The sequence below is a fragment of the Leucoraja erinacea genome, chromosome 10 (genome assembly GCF_028641065.1).
Source record: "Leucoraja erinacea ecotype New England chromosome 10, Leri_hhj_1, whole genome shotgun sequence".
NCBI lineage: Eukaryota > Metazoa > Chordata > Chondrichthyes > Rajiformes > Rajidae > Leucoraja > Leucoraja erinaceus.
This window is the reverse complement of record NC_073386.1, coordinates 9,362,202-9,388,356: the sequence shown is the minus strand read 5'-3', so window position 1 is coordinate 9,388,356 and position 26,155 is coordinate 9,362,202. Positions and strand designations below refer to the sequence as shown.

General features: G+C 38.6%; 1 protein-coding gene across 4 annotated transcripts in view; it reads right to left on the bottom strand.

The window, feature by feature from the left end:
- fnbp1l (formin binding protein 1-like) overlaps positions 1–26,155 on the bottom strand; it is a 107,013-nt gene that overhangs the window by 12,966 nt on the left and 67,892 nt on the right. For 3 of the 4 annotated variants that reach the window (XM_055641436.1, XM_055641435.1, XM_055641433.1), the window contains exons 4-10: positions 21,598–21,745; positions 20,671–20,733; positions 19,904–20,008; positions 18,407–18,535; positions 17,939–18,085; positions 16,000–16,200; positions 3,008–3,117 (exon numbers count right to left, since the gene is read on the bottom strand). In XM_055641436.1, the coding sequence (XP_055497411.1) occupies positions 3,008–3,117; positions 16,000–16,200; positions 17,939–18,085; positions 18,407–18,535; positions 19,904–20,008; positions 20,671–20,733; positions 21,598–21,745 (903 nt within the window). Of the gene's footprint in view, positions 1–3,007; positions 3,118–4,450; positions 4,466–11,114; positions 11,274–15,999; positions 16,201–17,938; positions 18,086–18,406; positions 18,536–19,903; positions 20,009–20,670; positions 20,734–21,597; positions 21,746–26,155 lie in introns of all 4 variants that reach the window. The other variant, XM_055641437.1, reaches the window with a different exon arrangement.

Genomic DNA, 26,155 nt, shown 5'->3' with positions numbered 1-26,155 from the left:
CTTTCACTTTTAAACTTAAGCCAGATTTTCCAATTTCAGTTAAAATTCATAGTAAACTACGTTTAACCACTTGCAATCACACTTCAAATTGTGAGGTCAACCTACAGCAAAACCCACGTCTTAAAATGCATATCATAACAGGACCAGCCTATTAGTTACATGTCTCTGCCGGCTCTGCTGAGTATATCCAGCATTTTATGTCTCTCTTTGGTTTAAACCAGCATCTGCACTTCCTTCCTACAAATGTCTCTACTCTGTTTTACTGAATGAATAGATAATTCAATATTACATGATATAACAGGAGCCCAAAATTGAGTTTTTACATAAGAATATGAAATGTTGATGGATGTTTAAGTTTCTTTTGATAATCAGCTGCAATTTAAAAATTATGTTCTCCCATAACCGTGATTAAAATAATTGCACAAGGAGAAAACTGGATGTGTTGGGCGTAACACGGAAAATCAAGACTGCGAATGGGAGACATATTTGGGTTGACGCTTGTTCTAACACTGGGCAGATTGAGAATGTGATAAGAAAGGTCTATTCATGGCAGCAGTGAGCAAGAGTTGAATCACTACAGTGACAGCTGAAGGATGAGTGCAATAAAACAAGAGCATATTTGAAGGTAGTCCAACTGAAAGAATTATTCTAGGAAGCAAATGGACACAAAATGCAATGTGACTGTAACAGAATGTTATTGTAACAGATAGCATGATGTAACATTATTGGGAGAACCACATGATTATAATAGTGATCACGTAATGACTCTGAAAACTAACACAATAAAGAAAGAAATATGAAGGTAATCTTAAAGTTAGACAAAAGTGCTGGAGAAACTCAGTGGGTGCAGCTGCATCTATGGAGCGAAGGAAATAGGCAACGTTTCAGCCCGAAACGTTGCCTATTTCCTTCGCTCCATAAATGCTGCTGCACCCGCTGAGTTTCTCCAGCAATTTTGTCTACCTTCGATTTTCCAGCATCTGCAGTTCCTTCTTAAACACAAGGTTAAATATGAATGTTTAAAAATTAGCCTTCAGAATAATTTTGAGACTAATTACAAATCCCATACGAGAGAAGGGATCAGCGGTAATTTTTCAAGATGATGCTTCTATTTCAGATTTTGATATCTGTGGTATTTAAAAAGAATCCGAGTTGTCTTTTCCGGAAAAGCCATATTTTATTCTCCCTTTAATACCACTATAAATAGCAGCACCAGAGAATGCTCAAATTATTGTATCTCTGATGTGTTGTTACCTCACACCCACTTTCCAAGTTGTAATCTACTTTCTAGCACCTTACAAACAAACTTTAAAACAGCTGTCATTGCTCTTAACAGTTAAGCATTAGTTTCATTAGTGGCTGGCATTTGTAAGCTAACATCTCATTTTGCTATATCATGAATTTTGTAGTTCAACTGTGAAGGAGGTTGCAACAGTACCAATTATGTGTGAAGCCTCGTAAGTTAGTGGTCAATGTAAACAATTGTGCAATACATCGGACAAGAAAAGGCCAGAAGCCGAAAATAAGAACCATAGACCTTTGAGGCTAAAGTTCTAAAGGCACCAACAACCCAATGGTCACAGAGTCTTACAGCGTGGAACCAGGCCCTTCGACCCAACCTACCCAGACTGGCCAACATGTCTCACCTACATTAGTCTGGCCTATGTTCCTCTAAACCCGTCATGTCCATGTACCGGTCTAAATTTCTCTTAAATGTTGCGATAGTACCTGCCACAACTACCTCCTCATTCCATACACCTACCACCCTTTGCGTGAAAGAGTTACCCCTCAGATTCTTATTAAATCTTTCCCCCTCATCTTAAACCTACGTTCTCTGGTTCTCGATTCCCCTACTCTGGGCACGAGACTGTGTGTCTACCCGATCTATTCCTCTCATGATTTTAAACACCTCTATAAGATCACCCTTCATCCTCCTGCGATCCAAGGAATAGAATCCTAGCTTACTCAACCTCTCCCCATAGCACAAGATCCTCGAAACAGCCTCGTAAATCTTCTCTGCACCCTTTCCAGCTTGACAACATCTTTCCTGTAACATGTTGGCCAAAACTGAACACAATACTCTAAATTCGGCCTCACCAATGTCTTATACAACTGAAACATGACCTCTCAAATTCTATACTCAATGCTCTGGCTGATGAAGCCCAATGTCCCAAAAGCCTTTTTGATCACCCATCTACCTGTGATGCCAGTTTCAACGGACTATGTACCTGCATTATACTTAGGTGACCATTTTTCACGTGTAAATTCTAGGGAAAGGTTATTAAAGCTTTCAGAACACTGAACCTAATTGTATATATTCACTCCTTTTTCAGTTGGGACTACTAAAGAGCCGGAAGCACACATCTTGGCTGCTTGACAAGTCCCCAGTTTCGAGGCAACAAGTGAAGTTGGTGTAGCCTGATTACTGGCCCAGGATGCATCACCTAACCTAGTCTCCATCAAGTATTGAGTGTGAGAACTGTGTCTAATATGGAAAGATTCAACACCAGGCAGCACTTTTACCTACCAACCATCATAGATTTATTTCACGAAACAGCATGGAAACAGGCGCTTCGGCCCACCAAGTCTGTGCCAGCCAATTCACACTAGTTCTACGTCACTTCACTGTCAAATATTAAATTACCACCTTAATCAATCATATTCTAAAAGAGTCAGTTCTGTTCACATACCACATGCACTTCACGCGAACAAAACACAAGGCACTTGTGACTTCATCACAAAGTCAGCGAAAATAGTCACCATTTGATGGTCTGCTTTTTAAACCTAAAAACCTGTTACCTGAAATGTAAATTAAATTTAAATTTCTGATATTAATTAATTCAGCTAAAGTATATTATTGAAATTATCATTAATACTGAAACTGTGGCCTTTTCCATGGTTTGTTCCCAACATTGTTTAGAAATAGACTAAAAATAGACAGCATATGATGTGCAAGTTTCATCACAATGCTATCTTCTGGAATAAGTACAACTTAGCCTGCTCAGACCTTTGGTCAATTTCCTTCTGATGTTCCTTGTTAAGCTCGTCAATCCTTTGCTGAAGCTTCTTGCGCCTCTGTTCTGGTGGCAGGTGACTAAAGTCTTCTGATGTAGTGCCCTGAAACAAAGATTGAACCATTTTTTAGTCACATTTATTAACTTTGAATTTACTGTCAAAATATTGCCATCAAATGTGAAAGCCAGCATTAACTTGGTTGCAGGTAAGTTTAAAGCGGGTGATTTGGAACAGCACAATAAATTCTGTAAATTCACCAATAGCAGTGAGATTTCTTTTGCCACAGTATCACGACTTTGTTCAAAAGCATTATACAAAATGAAAATATGCTTTGAGCATGCCTTTTAATAATATAATCACGCCACAACAAATCACATCTCAATTAAAACGACACATGAAATGCACATCAGTTTAACAGATAGCATTTATCGTGGCACTCAGAACCCCCCAATATGTTTCAATGTAATTGCTCACAGTCTAGACATGATCCCTTGCATTGGAGTTGATCATTAACAAGTAATTCAAATGCAGATTTCCCCACAACGGGCCACCGTCATAAAATCGGTATTTGAGGTTATTAACGTGCAGGTGTGTTATATCTACATAACCTATTTCTTACAGCAGTATTGAATTTGAAGTCATCAATCCACTGTTGTGCAGAAGTATTGCAAAAGGTTAGAGTAAAACAAAAAACATGTACTCTATAGTGTTTGCATCTGGAACAAGTTGTCTTCACATTAGAGTGGCAAGATTTGAGTCTGGCAGCTGTCATTTACAGTGGCCTATTTTCATTGTGGTATTCGAGCTAGTGTCCACGACACTAAATGACACTTTGTATACAGAAAATATTTTTTTATTCTGGATGAAGTGCGAGTGAAATGAAATCATAGCTCATGTTGGGCACTGTCATTTCTGTTAATTAGATGTGGGACAACCGAGAGAACAAAAAGTACTAACGCTCAAATCCACTATTATGTGTTCAGTTTTGATATGAAGTTGCAGACAGACAATGTGGGGTGGATCAAAAGGAAGAGATAAAGCTGCATTTCAGTGCAATTGCGCGCACACACACACACACACACACACACACACATCTAATAATAAAGCAACAAAACTGCCTGAGGGAACACTTTAGGGAAAGCTTTTCAACTTGCTACCCAGCTGACATTGCGGATTAGTCGGCTAATTTAGGTTACCCATTTTGAAGGAAAACAAGGCAACTCTGCCAGGACAAATTCAGCAAGATGTAGAATTAATAAACATAAGCACAATGAGTCTCAGGCACAAGCTTTATCAAATATTGCATAAATAACAGGTTAGAGAAACAAATCAAACGCAGCTTAATTTTCAAACGCAACACAATTTTGAAGACACTTCAACCATAAACACTTCCACAAAAGCAACACCAAAGCCTTGGGTTCAAAGTGCTGCTTACCAGCTTTATTGAAAGCTTCACAGTTCATATGGAGAGAGAAAGGAATCAATATAAATGCTCTCCATCTGTACCAATTATAGCTTTACATAATGTATAATCAGCATCAAATGCATTCAAGCTGCTGCATCCCCATGTGACGTAAATACGCCAGTTTCAGCACAAAAATTGAAGAATGCCACACGAAATTTAAGGAAAGCAAGCTAACCCTTTTTAAAATTAGATTTTCTGATTCTCTTTTTCCCTTCGAGGGAATTATTCCCTCCGAGGCCTTCTGAGGGGCACTTTAAACAGTTTATGTATGTATTGTTAGGTCTGTGTACCATTGTATGTAGCACATTAGTATCTGAACTGATGTACATCACTTTGGTCAACGTGAGTTGTTTTTAAATGTGCTATACAAATAAAATTGATTGATTGATTATTCAATTCAAGTCTTTGTGGCAGGCAAGCTAACCTTAGCCACTCAACTGATTAGTCTCTATACGTTTAAGAGCAGAAAGTGTTCCTGCCCTACTACAATTATTCATGACCATCAGAATTGTATGCTTGTAGATGATGTACGACAGGAATGATCACTTGTGTCGGAAGGAACTGCAGATGCTCGTTTCAACCAACGATAGACACAAAATGCTGTAGTAACTCAGCGGGACAGGCAGCAAACCTGGAGAGAAGGAATGGGTGACGTTTTGGGTCGAGACCATTCTTCAGTCTGAAAGTCTCGACCCGAAACGTCACCCATTCCTTCTGTCCAGAGATGCTGCCTGGCCCGCTGAGTTAATCCAGCATTATGTGCCAGTTTTAGGGATAATCTCTTAATGGATTAGCCCTTCTGTAAATGACACTTGTTAAACATGAAAAGTGTCTAGTTGGGCATCAGAAAGAACACTCTCCTGTGGTTGGAGTCCGGCTATGCATAAAAGGCTGTAAAAGAAGGCAAGCTATTAATCTCAACCTAAGCTTATGGTAGCAGGTCAGGGGTGTGCTCAAATATCTTTGGCTGCCGTTTCAACTACCTTTCTAATTCACAAAACAGAAATAGGGATTGGATGCTCATCCCTGATTGCCATCATTTTTTTTAAATGTTTAAAAAAATATTTTTATTAGAAGTACTGTAAGTTACATTAGTACAAGCCACATATATCTTATTACATTTATTGTACCCCTTCATTTCTTAAGCTTTAAGGAAAGACAGAAATAAAGAAAGTAAAGAAAGAGAGACGTGTTAGTGTGAAAGAGTGATCAAAAAGAAAAACCCATTAAACAAAGAATTAGAGAAGAAAGTTAAGAAATAGGCCATAGAAAAGAAAAAAAAGAAAAAGAAACACAAGCTCTATTATAAATACCGCGCAAAAAGGGATATACCAACTTCATATTTTTCATCCCCCCTTACCAGAACCTGACACCATTTCTTTTTTAAAGTATTGTTGCACCTTATACTTGTAGTAAGTCGATAAATGCAGACCACGTCTTTTGGAAGTGGTCTGATTTGCCTGCAAGGAGGAGTCATATCTTCCAGGTGTAATGTTTCAAACATATTTGAGATCCACATATTTATTGTTGGAATAGGAGCATTTTTCCAGAATTTAAGTATAAGCTTTTTTCCCCGTTATTAACCCATAATTAAATACCTTTGAAATACATTTAGTTCAGGGCTACCTTCCATTGTTCCAAAGATAATCCATTCTGCTTTTGGTATCAGTTTTATTTTAAATAATTTTGTGAAGATTTCAAAAATGTCAGTCCAGAATTTTTGAATCTTTGTACAAAAAACAAACGAGTGCACTATAGTAGCTTCTTGAATTTGGCATTTATCACAAATAGGTGAGACGTTAGGAAAACGTTTATTTATTTTGGTTTTTGAATAGTATAATCTATGTAAGATTTTAAATTGATAATAATAGTAATAATAAATTTTATTTATTGGGCGCCTTTCAGACATCTCAATGACACCTTACATAGGTTAACAGGAAATATAAACATATAATCAGAATAAAATAAATAATAAAGACATCACAGAAACACAAATTAAAAACAGAATTCAGTCCAAAAACAAAAATCAAAAACACAATGTGAAGAGAGAGCAACGGCAGCTAATTGAATTAGAATGTGTCTTACGTTAATCGAGCATTTATGCACATATAGTAAATGTTTATCCCACCACTCTTTCGAAATTTTTATAGCTAGTTCTTGTTCCCAGTCTCTTCTAATACCATCGGTTGATGGAATTTCTATATTTAGAATGATGTTATACAAGTATGATATTAAATTTGCTGATTCGGCCTTTGTCTTCATTGCTTCGCCCAGTAAATCTGGTGGCATATTATAATAATCTTGTGTATATTTTTTCAGATAATCACATATTTGAAAATATTTAAAATAATGATTATTTCTCAAATTATATTTTAATTGTAAATGTTGGAATGATAATAATTTTCCAGTTTCATACAAGTCTCCGAGCGTTTTAATTCCTATTCTTTCCCATTGTGTGAATGATTTGTCCATAATAGAGGGTTTAAACGACAGGTTATTAACTATTGGAGATAAAAGAGTTACATTTCTTAATTTTAGATTATATTTTATTTGTTTCCAAATTCTAATTGTACTGTGTATAATTGGATTTTTATTGTATTTTGTGTTATTCAGGTTCATTGGTGAGAGGAGGATCGCTCCAATATTGCAAGGGGAGCAGTCCTCTCTCTCCAATACAACCCAATCCACCTGGTGGGCAGAATTGTCCAGCAGGTGAATCATATTTTTGTTATTTACTGCCCAATGATAGTACATAAAGTTAGGTAGTGCTAAACCGCCCAATTCTTTGGGTTTGCTCAAGTGTGTTCTTTGTATTCTGTGGGATTTATAGTCCCATATAAAATTTGTAATGTTATATGGGACTATACATGTCCAGTTTAAGGACATGGTATATGGTAGGTATATAGGAATTGATTGGAAAAGGTATAGGTATTTGTGGTAGAAAGATAATTTTTATAGCATTTATTCGACCTATTATTGCCTATTATCATCATATACAGTTCAAATTTCAATTCACAGGACCAATATTTGCAGAACTGAAGAGAGTCCACCTTACCAATGTCAGCTAAATCCATTCTAGTTAATTCCACATCCCAGCTCTTAGTCTGCAGCTTCAAAGTTAAAGCACCTCATACATATATGCAAGATTATATATATATTTTTTAATGCTGAGGATCTCAGGAGCTATCATCCTTTCAAGCAACATCTTTTAAAACATTCATCAAAGAAAATGAAAATCCTCTTCTCTAATTCTGCTGTTATTTAACAAATTAATTAACAAAATGGAGACTGCTTGTTGTCAGTAGACTGGGCGTCATTCAAAGTTTCGGCAACTGACCTGAACGAATACGCTACAATTGTTACCGACTTCATAAGGAAATGTGTGGTGAGATATGTTCCCATAAAGACCATCAGACTGTTTCCCAACCAGAAGCCCGAGATGAACAATGGAGTTCATAATCTATTAAGGACCAGATCATGGGTATTCATGTCTGGTAAAATAGGATCATATCGGAAGTCTAAGTACGAACTCAATAACGCCATCAGAAAAACAAAGATGCACTATCAATCTACTATACGATGCGATACAACTTTATTTTTCCCAGGAGTGAAATTGATCTGCCAACAATCATAAAACACAAGATAAATGAAACATGAAACTAAAGTGACGAGTGAAAAGGATTGGGGATGTGCAAAGATTAGGGGGGGAGGGGGGGGGGGAGTCTACCCCACGACCGAAGGGGGAGGAGTTGTACAGTAGGATAACCACTGGGGAGAAAGGATCTCCTGTGGCGTTCTGTACTGCATCTTGGTGGAACCAGTCTGTTGCTGAAGATACTCCTCAGATTGACCAGTGTGTCATGGAGGGGGTGAGCTGTATTGTCCAGGATGCTCCGCAGTTTGAGGAGCATCCTCCCTTCCAAGACTACCTCCAAAAATCCAACTCCACCCCCAGGACGGAGCCAGACTTCCTGATGAGCTTGTTAATCCTGTTGCCGTCCGCAGCCTTCGCCCTGCTGCCCCAGCACACAACAGCGAAGAAGATGGCACTGGCTACCACCAATTGGAAGCCAAAGATATTACTGCAGACTTTGAAGGAGAGGAGCCTTCTCAAAAGGTACAGCCAGCTCAGTCCCTTCTTGTACAGGGCCTCAGCATTCCTGGACCAGTCCAGTTTACTGTCCAGGTAAACTCCAAGGGATTTGTACTCTTTGGTAAACTGCACATCCACACCATGAATGGAGACCGTGCCATCCTGGATATTTTAGGGAGGGATGTTGGCAGCAGTAACCAGAATTATCAAAGTATCATTCCAAGATAATGTTTTTGAAGCTCACATAAAATATTCCAGAAATACTGGTTTAAATTTTATGGTTAAAATATATTTTACATTGAAGAACATGGCTAGGTGACCTGAAACATCACCCAGCCATGTTCTCCAGAGATGCTGCCCGACCTGCTGAGTTACTCCATAGAGTCATACAGCATGGAAACAGATCCTTAGGCACACCTTGCCCATGCTGACCAAAATGCCCCATCTACCTGCCTGCCCACGTTTGGCCCATATATCCCTCTAAATCTTTCCTACCCATGTACCTGTGCAAATGTCTTCTAAATGTTGTACAGTGCCTGCTTCAACTACCCCCTTTTGCAGCTCATTCCATATATCTACCACCCTCTGTATGAAAAAGTTGCCCATCAGGTTCCTATTAAATCTTTCCCCTCTTACCTTTAACCGACATCCTCTGGTTCTTGATTCCCCTACTCTGGGTAAAATAATCTGGGTCCATCTGATCCCCTCATGATCTTATGGACCTCAATAAGATCATCCCTCAGCCTCCTGCACTCCAAGGAATAAAGTCCTAGCCTGTCCAACCTCTCCCTTTAGTTCAGGAGCTCAAGTTCTGGTAACATCCTCGTAAATCTTCTCTGCACTCTTTCCAGCTTAATTTGTCTGAATAAATGACTTCATTTATATCCGCCTTGGCTCAGTTGATGGCATTCTCACCTATAAATTAAAAGTTGGATTTGACATCCACTGCTGAGACTTGTGCACATAAATCTTTACATTCCATTGTAGTTTTAGTGCATTCCAGTGCAGTTTCCAGGAGAATCCTGCCAGACTGAAGATGCCATTTTTAAGTTGGACGTTAAACCGAGCCTACATTTGTATTCTTGGGGCGTACAAGAGATGTGTGATATTAATTTGAAGAAGAGTTCCCCAGGGTGCCCTGATGAATAATTAACTTCCAGCCAATGCTTTTAATCTATCTCTGCATCAGCATACTGGTGCCTGTGGGATATTGCTGGGCATATTTCATTAATTGCTACGATGCAGTAACAACTACACTTCAAAAGCATTTCACATGCTGGACATCAAGATTATAAAAGTTTAAGCTACTACCTCCCATATTCATTCATATTTATTTAATGAGGCATGCCAAATAAAAATAATTGCATTTCAAATGAAATATTATTGGTCAAAAAAACTCTGATGCACATTCTTATCACAATTTGGAGATTGAAAATATTGTCCACACTGGATCGGTGTGAAAGGGATGCTACAACTTTAAATGCTTCAAAATTCAGCACTGCACATTAAAAAAAAAACAAACACATGCACACTTTCAATACATAGCCTCTTGGTCACATACAAGAAATGTTATACTGACCCTTTCAAAATATCTTCAATGTAGGCAGCTGTTGGACAACAGTTATCACAATGAACAGCACCAAAGACAACGGTCATTTTGACTCATGCTTCACAGTTGCAAGATCAATTGGGAAAACACAACAGGAACCGGAGTGGACTAGTCTGGCTTGTGTGTTGTAAAATATCACATCATGGAAACAATATTACTTGAATAAAATAAAGTCATATTACGTCATCCTCTAGCTTAGATAAGTGATTTCTTACCAGGGGTCATCAGACTCAAACATCCTTATAAATTGCTTATAAAGATGTGAGACAACCCACTGCATGCGGGTCACAGCTTATTGAGCCACTGCAACAATTTGGCAGAATAAGGGTAAAAAAGGCAAAAACATCAACCATTATTCACAGAGACTCGAGGTAACAGCAAATGAAAAATGTAAATGCCTTTGCCCGATGTTATTTTGTTCCCCATTCAAGTGCTGGACACAAGTAAGGATACTGTGAACCATTCTGGTACCAAATGCCGTTCAAACAAAATCATGCAACATTGTTATAATTTCATAAAATACAAGGATGCACCAAACAAAATCACGGTGGAATCACACTCAATTCGCCTTTATATAAGAAACGTTGTCATAAAATAGGGCTTTTATGGTTAGCAGTGAAATATAAATAGTTACCTACATTTCACTGCACATATCCACTATGGAAAAAGTTATAATTTAAAAAGTTAAAACATTATAATGTTATAATTCAATTCAAATTCAGCTGTAATTCAAGGCTCAAAGTTTATCGGAGATCTTGTCTTTTTGGTTAATAAGTAAATGTGGCAGAAGAGAAATTGGTTAAATGCTGATGCAATTGATTATGGCCATTAATTGAAAAAAGCTGTCGAACTAACCACGGAAGCCCTTGCACATCAGTCACATGCTACAATCCAAACGGTTTTAAGCTTATGTTCAAAATAAACCAACTTACCCCTCTTTTGAAATCCTTGAAAGAAGGAATTCGGGGTTTCACTGTCTTTATTTCATTCATACAGTAAGACAGTGGATCCCTGGAAAATCTAGGAGACTGGGGGCCATAGGGAGTCGAGGATGAGCAAGATGGGGCAGGGGAGAAGTGAGAGAATGACAGCTAACATGAAAATAAAGAAAACAATAAAACTACAAACAAAAACAAAAAAAAATCAAGAGGCACATCAGCCAAGTACTATGGTTCTAGATGGCCACATTAATTGTAGTGAACTATGCATGTTTCCCCAGAGGTTATGTGCAATAACGTGCATCAGAGGGTGATGGATTTCTGTAAATGGATAAATTATGTGGTTGCAGCTAATCTTAGCTTTATTATTTGCCACCAGGTGATAACTGAAGCGTAGGATGCATGGGGTGTCAACAACCTTAAAATTAAAAATTGGAACTGGATAATTTCTCAATATTTTACCAGCAGTCGCCATTTAAATCAAATAAAATTATCAGCTGGCCACAGAAATAACATAAATGACTCAATCTAAACAAAAAAAACCACATTGAAGCACATGCATTGCTCTGTTCTCAAGAGTAATCATTGTATGCATTAACACACGTTGCCATTTACCCTAAAGCATGTCTGTCAGCACACAGCAATATATGTTGGAACATCACAAGTTAAATTATTAACAGATTGAAGTTCAAATTGACGTGATTCTGTTTTTAAAAAGAAAATACTTTAGTGAAATACACAAAATCAATACACAAATTGCAGAAATCGGCATTAGCTCTGTAAAAATAGTAGCAGTCTACAGTAACAATACGTACCGCGTAAATGTACACAAAACTAGACGAATGGAACAAAATTACTCAGTTATTTTTCAACGTGAAATGCTCTGATTTATGAAACAATAGCATAGGATAATTTATTGAAAGGCTGCACTTTAGAAAAAAACAAAGAACATGGCCTGTTTCACTATACAATTAAATAATGGCTGGATCATATTTTATCTCCATATAACCAAACGTCTGTTTTACATTCTATATTATTCTCATCCAACAAGATTGAGGATTCTCATAAATAACGTGCTCTGATATTATTCATTTGTCCCTTTAATCAATGATATATTACAAAATTCAATCACATTTATCAGGCATCGCATACCTTTCCCAAAAAAAAATGTTCAAGGTAAATTCACTCTGTCCAGAAACATGGACCAAAAATTTCCCAACAATAGATGTTAGGCTAAAGGCTCTATAATTCCTGGATACCCCCTCTCACCTTTCTTAAATGGGAAAATAATCTAAGCAACTTTAAGATGAAGGAACAGTTCCTAAATAATAGAATGATTAAAGTTGAGGCAGCTTCAATGTTCTTCACAGATTTTCTTTTTCACCTAAAGATAGAAGCCATATCACGTGATAAGAGTAGAACTAGGCCATTCGGCCCATCAAGTCTACTCCGCCATTCAATCATGGCTGATCTATCTTTCCCTCCTAACCCCATTCTCCTGCCTTCTCCCCATAACCTCTGTACACCAAGAGTATTGTTTGAGTCATTGGTCCTCTTTGCACTTGTTGCACCTACTTTCTTTAAAACTACCAAGATAAAAACCATCTTTTCACAAAGCTTTTCACTGTATCTCGGCACATGTGACAATAAACTAAGCCAATCTGCTGCTGAGTACAGGCCATCCTTCAGTTTTCTTCATCAGTGTATTTGGCTTAAATTACTCATGGACGAATTACTTCCGATTCAAGTTTTTGTTCCTCTATTATAAATGTTTACGCAAAGTCATTATTCTGCATTGCTCCCATTTTCTAATTCCTGTTCCTACAACAGGATCACCACCGACTTTGCAGGACCAATAAAAAAAAATGTTTAATTGTAAAAGTTAGTATTTTCTTTGATTTCTTGTGTATTTCTCTCACTTATAACCCCACAGTATGAACATTGAATTCTTCATTTTTAAGTAATACTCCCTTTCTCTTTCCTGTGCCCCCCGTGTGATCCCATTTCTCCCCATATATCACCCCCTTCACCCCTCTCCCCCCCCCCCCCCCCCCTTATACTTACATCCCTCTCTCTAGGTGGTCATTTCACACCTCGTCTCTTCTTGTCTGACAGTTTTGTCTCCTCTGCATCGCCAGCCTCTGTCACTTACTCTACCCATCTGCGAATCAAACCTCTCCTCGCCTGTATCCACCCATCACTTGCAGGGCTTCGACCACCCTCACCTCTTTTGCAGCTTTCTCCCCATTACTACAATCAATCTGAAGGATCCTAACCCGAAACATCACTCATCTATTCCCTCCACAAATGCTGTCTGATCCGCTAAGTTACTCCAGCACTTTGTGTTTTACTCAAGATTCCAGCATTTGCAGTTCCTTGCATCTCTCAAACTCACGTGGTGCTTTCCCATCTCTCTCTCTCTCAGTCTCTCTGACACTAGGAATATTGCTAATTTTTACTTCTTCATATACCTTTTCTACAGCTCTCAGCCTAACTCTCATCTCTAACTCCCATGGTCAGCAGAGCTCTTTTTCCTTAAAGACGTAAATTGGTCCTGTAACACATTAATTTCTTATCACTGATCAGTTTTCAGTGATCTAATGATATTTTGAACATTTACAGATTCGACCGTTAGACTGTCAAAGTCTTGGAATATAATCTAAGAATTGAGCTAAATGTTTTACTTTACTTCCTCTCAGTCTATAACATGATTGCTATCAGATAACTATTCATACTTTGTTTAGTCATTAGCTAAAACTTGCTAATGACTTATTCTTAAATCTATTAGGGTCTTCTCCCCTATTCATGCTAGGATTCCTCCATTCATTGATATTGCTTTACAATCTACCCCAACTATCCCTTGTGCTATTTTAAGATCATAAGAGATAGGAGTACAATTAGGCTTTTTGGCCCATCAAGTCTACGCCGCCATTCAATCATGACTGATCTATCTCTCCCTCCTAACCCCATTCTCCTGCCATCTCCCCATAACCTCTGGCACCTGTACTAATGAAGAAGCTATCTATCTCTATCTTAAAAATATCCACTGACTTTGCCTCCACAGCCTTCTTTTAGTTTATTTAGTTTCGAGAAACAGCGCGTGAACAGGCCCTTCCACCCACTGGATTCGCGCTGACCAGCGAACCCCCCCACATTAACACTATCCTACACCCACTAGGAACAATTTTTACATTTACCAAGCCAATTAACCTAGAAACCTGGACGTCTTTGGAGTGTGTGATGAAACCGAAGGTCACGGGAAGAACGTACAAACTCCATACAGACAGCACCCAGAGTTGGGATTGAACCTGGGTCTCCGGCGCTGTATTCGCTGTAAGGCAGCAACTCTGCCGCTGCGCCACCGCAAAGAATTCCAGATTCACCACCCTCTGACTAAAGACATTTCTCCTCATCTCCTTCCTAAAAGAACGTCCCTTAATTCTGAGGTTATGACCTCTATTCCTAGATTCTCCCATTAGTAGAAACATCCTCTCCACATCCATTCTATTCAAGCCTTTCAGTATTCTATATGTTTCAATGAGGTTCCCTCCTCGTTCTTCTAAACTCCAGCGAGTACAGGCCCAGTGCTAACAAACGCTCATCATTAGGTTAACCTACTAATTCTTGGGATAATTCTTGTAAACCTCCTCTGGACCCTCTCCAGAAACAGCACATTCTTCCTCAGATATGGTGCCCAAAATTGCTTACATATTCCAAATGTGGCCTTACCAGCGCATTATAGAGCCTCAACATTACACCCCTGTGTATGTATACTTGAAATAAATGCTAGCATTGAGTATGCTTTCTTTACTACTGATTCGGCTTGCAGATTAACTTTTTGGGAATCCTGCACCAGCACTCCCAAGTCCCTTTGTACCTCCAATTTCTGGATTCCCACCCCATTTAGAAAATAGTCTTCGCCTTTATTCCTACTATCCAAATGCATGACTCCACACTTGGTGACACTATATTCCATCTGCCACTTCTCTGCCCACTCTCCCAGCCTGCCCAAGTCCTTCTGCAGAGTCCCTGCTTTCTCTACACTACCTGCTCTTCCACCTATTTTTGCATCATCCGCAAACTTTGCCACAAAGCCTTCAATTCCCTCGTCCAAATCATTAATATAGAACATGAATAACGGCCCCAGCACTGCCCCATTTAACCATTTTGATTAGATCACACAGCTTCTTACACTAGGAATACAAACCTAACTGTGTAATTTAAACCTCCAATGCACCTTTCCTAAAGCATGAATAAAAGCAGGGACAAATAAAGCAATGCTGCAATAAAGATAGACAATGCTAGAAATATTCTTCAGGCTAATAAAAGATAATCGATTTTAACATTAACCATTTAGCCCTCCAAGGATATTAACTGATCTGATGCGCATTTCCATCATCTACAATTGTTTTCCTTTTCAAATGAGTATCACACATGGTTGGATTGGTCATCATTTCTAAAGGTCGTCCTGTATGTGGACAATAAATGCTGTGATTGTTGGTACTGTCCACGTCCCAAAAATGAATTTTAATTACGTGGGGTTTTTCCAATGTAACGCTAACGCAGCTTTCAATGTGCTTATCCATCAGCATAAAGACAAGATCCATGGAACGCCCTTTGGCAAAAAATATTGAACACATTAGTCAGAAATTATCCATGCCGACTCTCTAAGGAGCCAATATTTGCCCAAGTATCCAGTCACACCAGCACTGATGAGGGATTCCAGATATGTCTTCACAATTTATATTAGACTTGTGGGTTTGTGGTTACTTGGTTTCTCCATAATGTTCTCCCATAATAGTGGAATGAACATTATAAAAAGGATTGTAACATTATAATTAATACAAAACAGCTGCTCACAATGGAAACACAAATTTACCTTGTTTTTCTTGCCAAAAAGCCATAGTTTTCCTTTGCTTTTTCCTGTTGTATATTTTTGGTCTCCCCTCATCTCTTGTTTATTTGCACTCAGACTGCCATCTGATACTGTCCTATAAATATTCTGACTAAAGTCTTCAAACGGAAAGTCTCCAGGTGGTTCAAAACCCGACTTAAAGGATTCCACTACTATCAAGGAGTCCTATAGTGGAGAGAAATCGAGGTTAGTACATTTCGAAAAGTAAGCATGTCCTAATGAGAGACAATTCCAAAGGCATTAGACCATTCTACCATCTTCCCATATGACAATATGGACATACTTTTCTACCGAAAAGACATAACAGAACTAAACCCAATCCTGATCCTGCTCACAAACCACTTTGAAGCTTTTCACTGTACATAGAAAATAGGTGCAGTAGTAGGCCATTTGGCCCTTCGGCTGATCATCCAACTCAGTATCCTGTACCTGCCTTCTCTCCATACCCCCTGATACCTTTAGCCACAAGGGCCACATCGAACTCCCTCTTAAATATACTCTCTGTGTGAAAAATGTTTTTCACATCTTGGTCCTAAAAGATTTCCCTCCTTATCCTTAAACTGTGACCCTTTGTTCTGGACTTCCCCAACATCTAGCCTGTCCAACCCCTTAAGAATTTTGTAATTTTTTAAAGTTTCTATAAGAAACTTCCTGTCGGTAAACGTGACAATAACCTCAGTAAACGTGACAATCAAACTAAATTAAACTAAACAAAACAGGTTTATGTGACCCTTTTCAGACTGAAGAAGGGTCTCAGCCCAAGACAATACCAATTCATTTTCTCCAGAGAGGCTGCATGACGCACTGAGTCACTCCAGCACTTTGTGTCCTATTGTTTAAACCAGCATCTGGAGTTCCTACTTTCCACAGGCTTACGATTGGTGCAATGACAGGGCACCGAGGCATTCTTAGCTCCAACAGAATTTGGCAAAAAGAAACAGAGCATTTACTGGGTCAGTAACATCTGAGTAAAAGGGAAATAAAATAAATTGATCCGGCAAATAACCCTTCATCAGAACTGAGATAGAAAGAAGCAAAGAACTTTCACATCTTCCCACCCAGTGTATACCATCTGGGGTTCACGATGTGGACTTTTCAACGTTATTGAAGCCAAATGTAGATTGGGTGACTGCTTAGTGGAGCACACTTCCATTGCAAACCTCTGCTTACTGTTAGCTGCCATTTTAATTCTCCTTCTCAATATGATGTGTGTTAAATCATACTCTGTTGTAATGAGGCCTAACACAAACCCGAGGAGGGATATCCCAACTTCTGCTTGGGCATGTTGTGGCATGACAACTTCCAATTTCGGATTGTTATACATTATTTTAACCAACCCGCCAAATCTCAAAGAAAAATCAGTATATAGGCAGCATTATCCAATCTAGCTTTCTTTTATCATAGAACAGTAAATGTCTTTCAATTAAAATTTTTACGCATTTTACACAACAGAGCAAATTTACATCTGCTGCCAAATTTGTGGGTGTGGATCTTTGATTAAAGCCTTATTTTATAATTTCAAATTAAATGGTCATTTAACCTATTTTAAAAACTAAAATGCAAAGCTTATCTATTGTGACAGGCCAGGTCGATAAGTATATCAGATCTTGATAAAAGTATTAAATAACTGCACAATTAGCAACCTAATACGTAATTCGTGCAATGCACTCTCCGTAAGTATCTGGGCTGATTTTTTCCCTTCCACATGCAATTTCCATCCAATTTTGCACCGTTCCTCGTTCACTAGTCATTCCAACACCCTCATCTCCCACCCCGTTTCCCAATCTTTGTACTCAGTAATAGCTTGAGAGTAGAATTGAGTAAATTGGCTTTTAAATATTAAACTTGCTGAATGATGGTAATCATTTGACATGTTTTCTTTGCAGTTGTCCACAATACATACTTTCCGATCATCCACAGACTTTGCAGCGCTGATCATTCCTTCCAAACATTTATTAATAATCGGAACAACTCTGCGCTCTGCTTCTGCAAATCCTCTATAACACTCGCTCAGCTTTACAATCCTTCGCTCATCCATGTCTTGTAGATTCTGCAAAAATAATTTCTCATTTAGAAATACTGTGAGCGTCCTCTCATGCTATTAAATTACAAATGAAATGCATTTAACTATAAGTTAAGGCTGCGTAGAAAGAAATTAAAGATTGTCGAAAGTAAAATACTAAAAAAGGAGATAAATGGATGACAGAAAATTGGAGACCCAAAATGAATGTATTCTTTTTTTGCCAGGTAAACACTTTTTTTTTAACCTTGTTACCTGCCAAAGAAAGAATACATTTTAATACAAAGGAGAAACAAATACATGTACTCATGCATTCTGCAAAGATGATCCAGGAAAGTAAATAAAACATACCTTAAATATTTGCGGCATAATGAATTGGAAATGTTTCTGTTGCTCACTGTTAAAGGTTTGCAGTTGAGCAGCATATTCATTTTTACTGTCGTCAGCCATGTGGGTTCGTAGGTTTAATTGTTGTTTTGCCTGGGAATACAAAAATAAAATTATCATTGTCATTATAATTTTTTTCTTTAACCTGTATTTCACACAAAGGGTAGTGGGTATATGGAACAAGCTGCCAGAGAAAGTAGTTGAGGCAGGTACAACTACATTAAAAAAGACCCTTGGACAGGTGTACATATAGGAAGGACTTTGATGGATGTGGGCAAATGGAGTGGCTTTGATGGGATGCAAGGTTGGCAAGGGCCTGTTTCCATACTGTATGATTCTATGACCTTATAACCACCTTTTCGGTCATTTCTGCTATCATGTCACATGCTGAACAGAAAACAACCAGGAGAATATCTCTCCTGAGCCACTGTCAGCTTTTACCACCGCATTTCTTAGCCTGGGTGTCAGATTAAATTAATAAAGTTGAAAAAATGCTGCTGGACAGTTCAAGAACCTAACGATGGTGGAGGGCATGGATGGGTATCCACGGGTGATAATGCTCCAATGAGCCAGAAGCATGTTCTATTTGTTAGAAGTGGTCACAAGTTTGGGACATGCAGTGAATATAGCCCAAGACATGCTGCCGCCACTGCGTACCATATACTGCATCTATGCATGGTTTGGATGGGACGCAAATCAAATTATGGTTAGACTCTTTGTTAGCGATGGTCATTGCTTAGGGTAGACCCAAAATGCTGGAGTAACTCAACGGGACAGGCAGCATCTCTGGAGAGAAGGAATGGATGATGTTTCGGGTCGAGACCCTTCTTCAGAGTCACCATTTTGTATCTACCTTCGATTTAAACCAGCATCTGCAGTTCTTTCCTACACAGTCATTGACTAGGGCTTATGGGGTGTTTAACAGTCGACACACTTTCAAATTCTGTCCACACATGTCTTTGCAAGGCCAATTTCCATTTAGGCTCGGCATGGCGACACCCCAGCTTTAATCTGTTTTCCTGGCATTGAGGCCACAGTTTTTAAGCTATGGGTGAAGGGACAGCTGATTTTAAACAATGGGGGTTGGGGGGGTTAGAAGTTTTATGCATGAGAAAGTTTAGCTTCATGATGGCTGTGGGAGGGTCTTGCTTCTATATGTGGTGGCTGCCTCACATTTTTGCATAGCAGGGATATTACATATTAAACATATAGTTTCTCTCATGTTTCTTTTGAAGAAATAGTCTAAATTCTTTTGCAAGGGAGTTTCTGGAGCAACTCCATTACAAATAAGAAGGCAAAACTTTGCACCAGCCTGCACGCCGAGTTCTGTAAAAAATACTCATTTAGACAAGGAAATATGTTTCTTGATGAACACTTCTTGTAAATCTATGACTAATTCGCTAAAAATTAACGTCTGGATGCCAAAAAATGAGTACATTTTATAGAAATGAGAACACTAACCTTCTCGACATCTGCTTTTGTTGCGTTGTGGTCAGAGTCTAGTTTTTCGTAACCTATTTGTGCCTTTTCAGTCTCTTTGCATTCTCTCTCAAACTTCTTTTTACTCTGAAGCAAAATAAAAGACATATTTGATGAGACCTCTTCCAAATTGAACTTTCACATAAACAACTGGAATCTAATGGAAAGAGCCGTTTAATTAACAGAAGCTAAGGACACTGCTCTTTACAAAATGCAAAATTAGAACGTACAAAATCATTTTAATTATACAATGCCTCTCGCAGTTAAATGCTTGTTGTATTTGGGAATTGCTCAAAACAAAACACATTAATTCACACATTCTACACATAAATCTGTAAACGAGTTGCAACACAACATGGGCGCAGTGGTAGAGTTGCCTCCTTACAGCGTTAGAGACCCGAGTTCGATCCTGACTATGGGTGCTATCTGTACGGAGTTTGCATGCACTGAGAATGACTTTGATGTATGAGCATTCAGTGCCTAAATTGATGCCAGATGGCATCTCCTCAAGCCCTGTCACTTCTCAAGTTTTCATTTGACAGTGGAAACTTAGAGGGACCCTGAATATTTTAGTTAATTTGAGAGTAATAGAATATCTCCATATATTGAAATAAGGTAAATAACACCCTGTGATTTTAATGCATTTCTCAAGTTGAGGGAAATGTAGAGTGCACTGCTTTAATGTATGTTCCAATTACAAAAATCTTTGGTCCAAACTTAGTTTGGAGGAAAAATAAATCAAAACTTACATTATCCATCTGTTTCCAGCACATATCCAAATACTGCTGGGCTTTACGTCCTTCTTGAAGATGCTACAGGAAAAAAAAGTAAGAACGTTCTAATCGTCAAGACCACCCTAAAATAGTCTCAAATACTCATGATTGCCCTGCAGTTTTGTCATTTTGATGTGAATGCTTTATCTTATTCCTTCAATTTGGTTATGGGCAGCCAATAACATAACACATGTCCATACCCCCCATGAAATAGAACTGAATCAGGAAACTTTCTTTATAATCTCTGTAGCATTCTCACCCCTCTTGACTAAGCTCCTTAATTTCCCAGTGGACTTCGCAGTGCTCTTCCCCAAGTAGAGAAATAGTCTACCTGCATCCATTTTATACAAACCTATCATTGTAAGACCTCTTAGGTCACTCTTAATCTTTTCTCAAGAGAAAAGACACCTAGTCAGTTCATCCTATCCTGACATATAAATTCTTGTTGTTGTTCATCTGGTATCATCTTATCTGAACTTTAATTCTCAATCTGAAATCATGCCTCTCAATGTCTATTGGAACAAACAATTTAATTTTATCTTTGCTATTATTTTGTCTTTTTCCATTTTCACGCATTTGGGTATGATGCATTCAATGTATTTTTGTTCCCATTTCTCTGGCAACACCTTAGTTACTAATGTACTAGTTAGTACCTTTGTTAAAATATTTATCCTTGACTCACGATTTATTTTTAGCCAAATCACTACGCTGATCTACAACCTTGACTTCCCTCCTATGGCGTTTGAATTCGTATTCGAGTCACCACCAGCATCTTCGGATCTTTCAAGCCCCAAAATCTGCCAATTAAATTTATCCCAACACTTGTCCATAGCCCAGTTTCTGCACACAATAACAAGAAAACTTGTGAATAAATATTAGTCAGAACTGAATATAATTACTCACTGTTTTCCTTTCCATTTTCAGATCATGAGTATATCTAACAAGCTCTCCATAGACTCTGTGCCCTATTTCTTCAGCAACAACTTCACGCTGGCCTGCATAGTCATTGAGTTCATTGAGGACTTGGAAGAACGAATGGCAATAGGAAAACCTGAAACAAAATAACTAGAATGAGTGTATCTGGAAGCATATTAAGTGGCTCTCCTGGGTATACAGCATTGTACAGTACAAAATGTAATTGTTTTGATTAATAACACATAAAATTAAGCCACATTTAACAACATAGAGCATCGGCTGCAGGAAAAAAATTCTAAATTGAACCAAAAACATATAGTTGGAATAATTTGCCTATGGTCAAAGAACTTGGATTGGACAAATTAACTGAGCATACAAATGGGAAATTTAACCTTGTTAAATTATAAAAGTTATACTTTGGATGAATTTGGGAGATCAACATTGAGAGCTAGAAATTTTAAACTTAAAATTCAAATAGAATGCAGAGATATTTAATTTAAAAAAAGGATAAATGTTCTCACTGCCATCATATTGCCTACCTCCTTCCAACATCAATGCACCTTTATCACAAAATACAATAATTCAATGCCTTGTAAATGGTATATTAATCATTTAGTTAATGCCAGGGTAGATATGCAAGTTTTCTTGAACCACGTGCCTGCTACTTCATAGCCAGAACACCAAGTTGGTACATCATTGTACACCTTCAAGGGAAGGCTAGAATGAGAGATATTAAAACAACCAAGATATTTGGAGTACTGTGTAAGGTTTGGCTTGCCCAGCTGTCGATAGGATGCCATTAAACTGGAAAAGGTTTCAAAAGATTTAGGAGGATATTACCAGGCCAGGAGTTTGAGGTGGGAAAGACTGGATAGGCTAATATATTTTGTTCCCCTGGAGCATAGGAAGCTGAGGAGTTACCTTGTGGGGGTATTAAAAAAAAAAATCACGAGGAGCAAAGATAAAGTGAATAGCCACCAGCTTTTTCTCAGGGTAGGGAAGTCTAAGATTAGAGGGCATAGATTTAAATGAGACCTTTTGCACAATGTATATGGATATGGAATGTGTATATGGAATAAGCTGCCAGAGGAAGTAGTAGGGGTGAGAACAACTATGGCATTTAAAAGCTATTTGGACAGTTACATGGACAGGAAGGGGGGGGGGATATGGACCAGGCACAGATAAGTGGGATTATTTTGGTAATTTGGTCAGTATGGACAAGATGGCCTGAAGGGCTTGTTTCCGTATTATATAGCTCAATGACTCAAATGACTCATGGAAACAATAGATTAATTGGCTCCCTTCTGTGCTGTTGATTACTGTGATGCTTTCCTGTTTTTAAACTTTGAACAAATAACTAGATGCAGTAGTAACCACATTGTAGGGCAAAGTATAAAGTAATGGGAATTTGCGAGAAGATTATAGCAATAATCATGGGGTAATTTAACCTGCTTAAATCAAGTGGACAAAGGTTGTGCAGATGAGAAGTTCATAGGACAGTTTCCAAGATTAGCACATTCTGGTGCCAACCAGACAGTAGGCTGCACGAGATTTGGTGTTGTGCAATGAGGGAATTAATTAGTAACCTTAACATAATGGACTGAATTTTACATTCCATTTGCGTGAGGTGAATGAGGCTCAGACAAGCATTCGGGTCCTAATAGACCATCTTAAAAGCTTAAAAGAAACGACAATAAAATAGTTGATGTATTCATTTAAATTTTCTAGATTCAGTAGAAGTTCCATTAGCTTTGAAAACAGCGAATGGAATTCAGAGTTAAAAAGAGGGAGGCAGAAAGAAAACTCATGACAATTAATTTAATATCCTTAATGGATAAATTATTAGAAGCAATTATTAGACATTATGGAAAGGCACTTGGAAATAATTCAGTAATCAGGAAAAGTCTACATAGCTTTATGGAAGGGAATTTAATGGACTTTCTTGAAGTAATAACAGTGGGCAAACGGGAACTGGTGGATGTAATTTGAATAAATGAATGAATACGTTTATTGGCCAAGTATATTCACATACAAGGAATTTGCCTTGGTGCTCCGCCCACAAGTGACAACATGACATACAGTGACAGTTAGGAATGACACATAAACCATTGATGGCTTTTGATAAGGTGCCTTGTTAAAGGTTGTTGCAGAAAATAAAAACTCATGATCTGAGGAAACCTGTCAGTATGGATAGATTTGCTGGCTAATAGGAAAGAGTGGACTTCAATTATTTTTCCTCTCATTGACAAATGCAACGGATGGTGTGCCCCAAGAATCAGTACCAAGGCCTCAACTATTTACAACTTTAAGGCACATGGTTGCTTTGATTCTGTGCTGCCTGGTACATGATTCACAAAAGGTTAATCATTAGGAAAGCCAACAGAAAAGATGTTTTTATTGCAAAGGGAATCGAACACAAAAGTAGATAGGTTTACTTCAGTAATATTGGATACTGACATGATGACATTTGGAACGGTGTACTATATTGATCTTGTTAAAGGAAGGATGTTAAGCTGGTGGAAGCAATTCCAAGAAAGTTTACTCGGCTAGTAGCTGGAATGGATCGGTTGAATAGGCTGCCCGAATCAAGAAGAGCAAGAGGGGGAAATTGAAACGGAAGATCCCAAGGGATCTCGTCAGGATGAATGGGAAAACAAGAATTTAGGCTCACTTCAAAATTAAAGTCCCACCCACCTACTTTCTTCTCCCCTCACATTCTAGGAGCTTATAGTATCTGAAGATGGGTCTCAACCCAAAACGTCACCCATTCCTTCTCTCCAGAGATGCTGCCTGTCCCGCTGAGTTACTCTAGCTTTTTGTGTCTATCTTCAGCTTATAGTGAGCTGTTTTTGCCTAAATAGTCCCAGGTTTCCTGAAGAATAAGGCAATTTTTCCCCATAAGGATGAACAGGATATTTCTCTCAGTGCACGGGTACCTTGATTAATATGCATAGGATGCCTTTCTAGGAATGAGAACCCTAACACAATTAGTGCACGAGGTGATCACTGCATTGAGACAAGTGTTACTGCCAGTGCTGCTGGGCTAGAAACCTGGCATCAAAACCCGCCCTCCCCACTGCCACGTGCTGGGAATCTGGTGCAAATCCAACAGCTTGGTGTGGAGTGATTGCCTTTGAGAGCTGCTGTTGAGGGACCAAAGCAGCCACTCTGCATCAAGATATGGGCTGTGTACCATATAGAACGCTGATTGCCCAGACTTCTTTATGGTACGGAGCTCATTGGCGGTCATGGACTCTTGAATTTGCTACCAGTTCAGAAAGAGGGGGAGACAGCAGCATCCGTCGCGATGGAGCCGAGGAAAACTTAGGATTTGGACAGCATTCCTGTACATGACTGCCAGTCCCCAGTAATGGCCTACTCTTGTAATGCCACCCAGAATGCAGCCCATTCCATTATCGTCCTCACAAAGCCTTGGAGCGATTAATTGCTGAGGAAAGGACAACAGAGGGCACAGATTCACACACAAATTTCAGGAATGCAGTGCACAATACAATAACGGGGGGGGGGGGGGGGGGGGGGGGGGGGGGGGGGGGGGGGGGGGGGGGGGGGGGGGGGGTTACGGATTCATACTGGGTTTCCAGCACAGGAGCAATCAGCACAAGCAGACTTTCGTTTTATATAACTGAGGTTATATAACTAAGTGTGCGGACTGGAGGGCCAAGTACTCTGCTGGGTAGCATTGTATATACATTAATACAGCACATTTGTGCTGCATTTGAAATGTCTATCCAAGAACTACATAATTATCTGTTTGATTCAGCCCATGTTGATTTTAATTATGAAGTACAGATAACATAATTGCCATTCTCTTCCCTTTCAACTGGTAACTATACATTCAATTAAATAACTCAATTGTCACACAGTCTTAATTTAATTTAAAAGCACTTTCAGACATTGCTCTGGAATATCAAGTTAGACAGGTTAGAGGCCCCTGGATCAATGCCCATTTTATTGTGTAGTTATGAATCCCATCCAAATTCCAACAACTGGGACAGCAATTGATTGGAGCATCCCTAAATGAACGCAGTTTCAAAATACAGGGTTTTCTTTAATGGCTGTTACCTTCTTTGAAAGTGCAGTCCTAACAGAAATAAATGGGATGAGGCTGGCACCCATTCTTTTTCTTGAGTGAAGTAGGTGGTCACTTAGATATTGTATAGAAAGCCTATAATTTTTAACTAGCAGCAGTCTACAGCTTTGTATGGGAGAATAAAATTAACGACAAAAAATGTTAAGCAACATTAAGTCTCTTATTTGCAAAGCAGGCTTCAGCCATTCATCGTGGAACACAGATTCAAAAGCTTGAACAGGAAAAACATTAAAAGGCTATCAGACCAAACAATGCTTAGAAAAGCATTATCCGCCATTTTTTTTCTATTGTTTATACCTGTACTGCTATAAAAATGTGAGTGGCTTTGCTTGGTACTTCAAGCATAATCAATGAAGAAACAAAGGGGGTTCTGTACATGGCTCATCAAAACTTTAAAAAAAAAAAAAAAATGCATTTAGTTAATTTAATCAAATC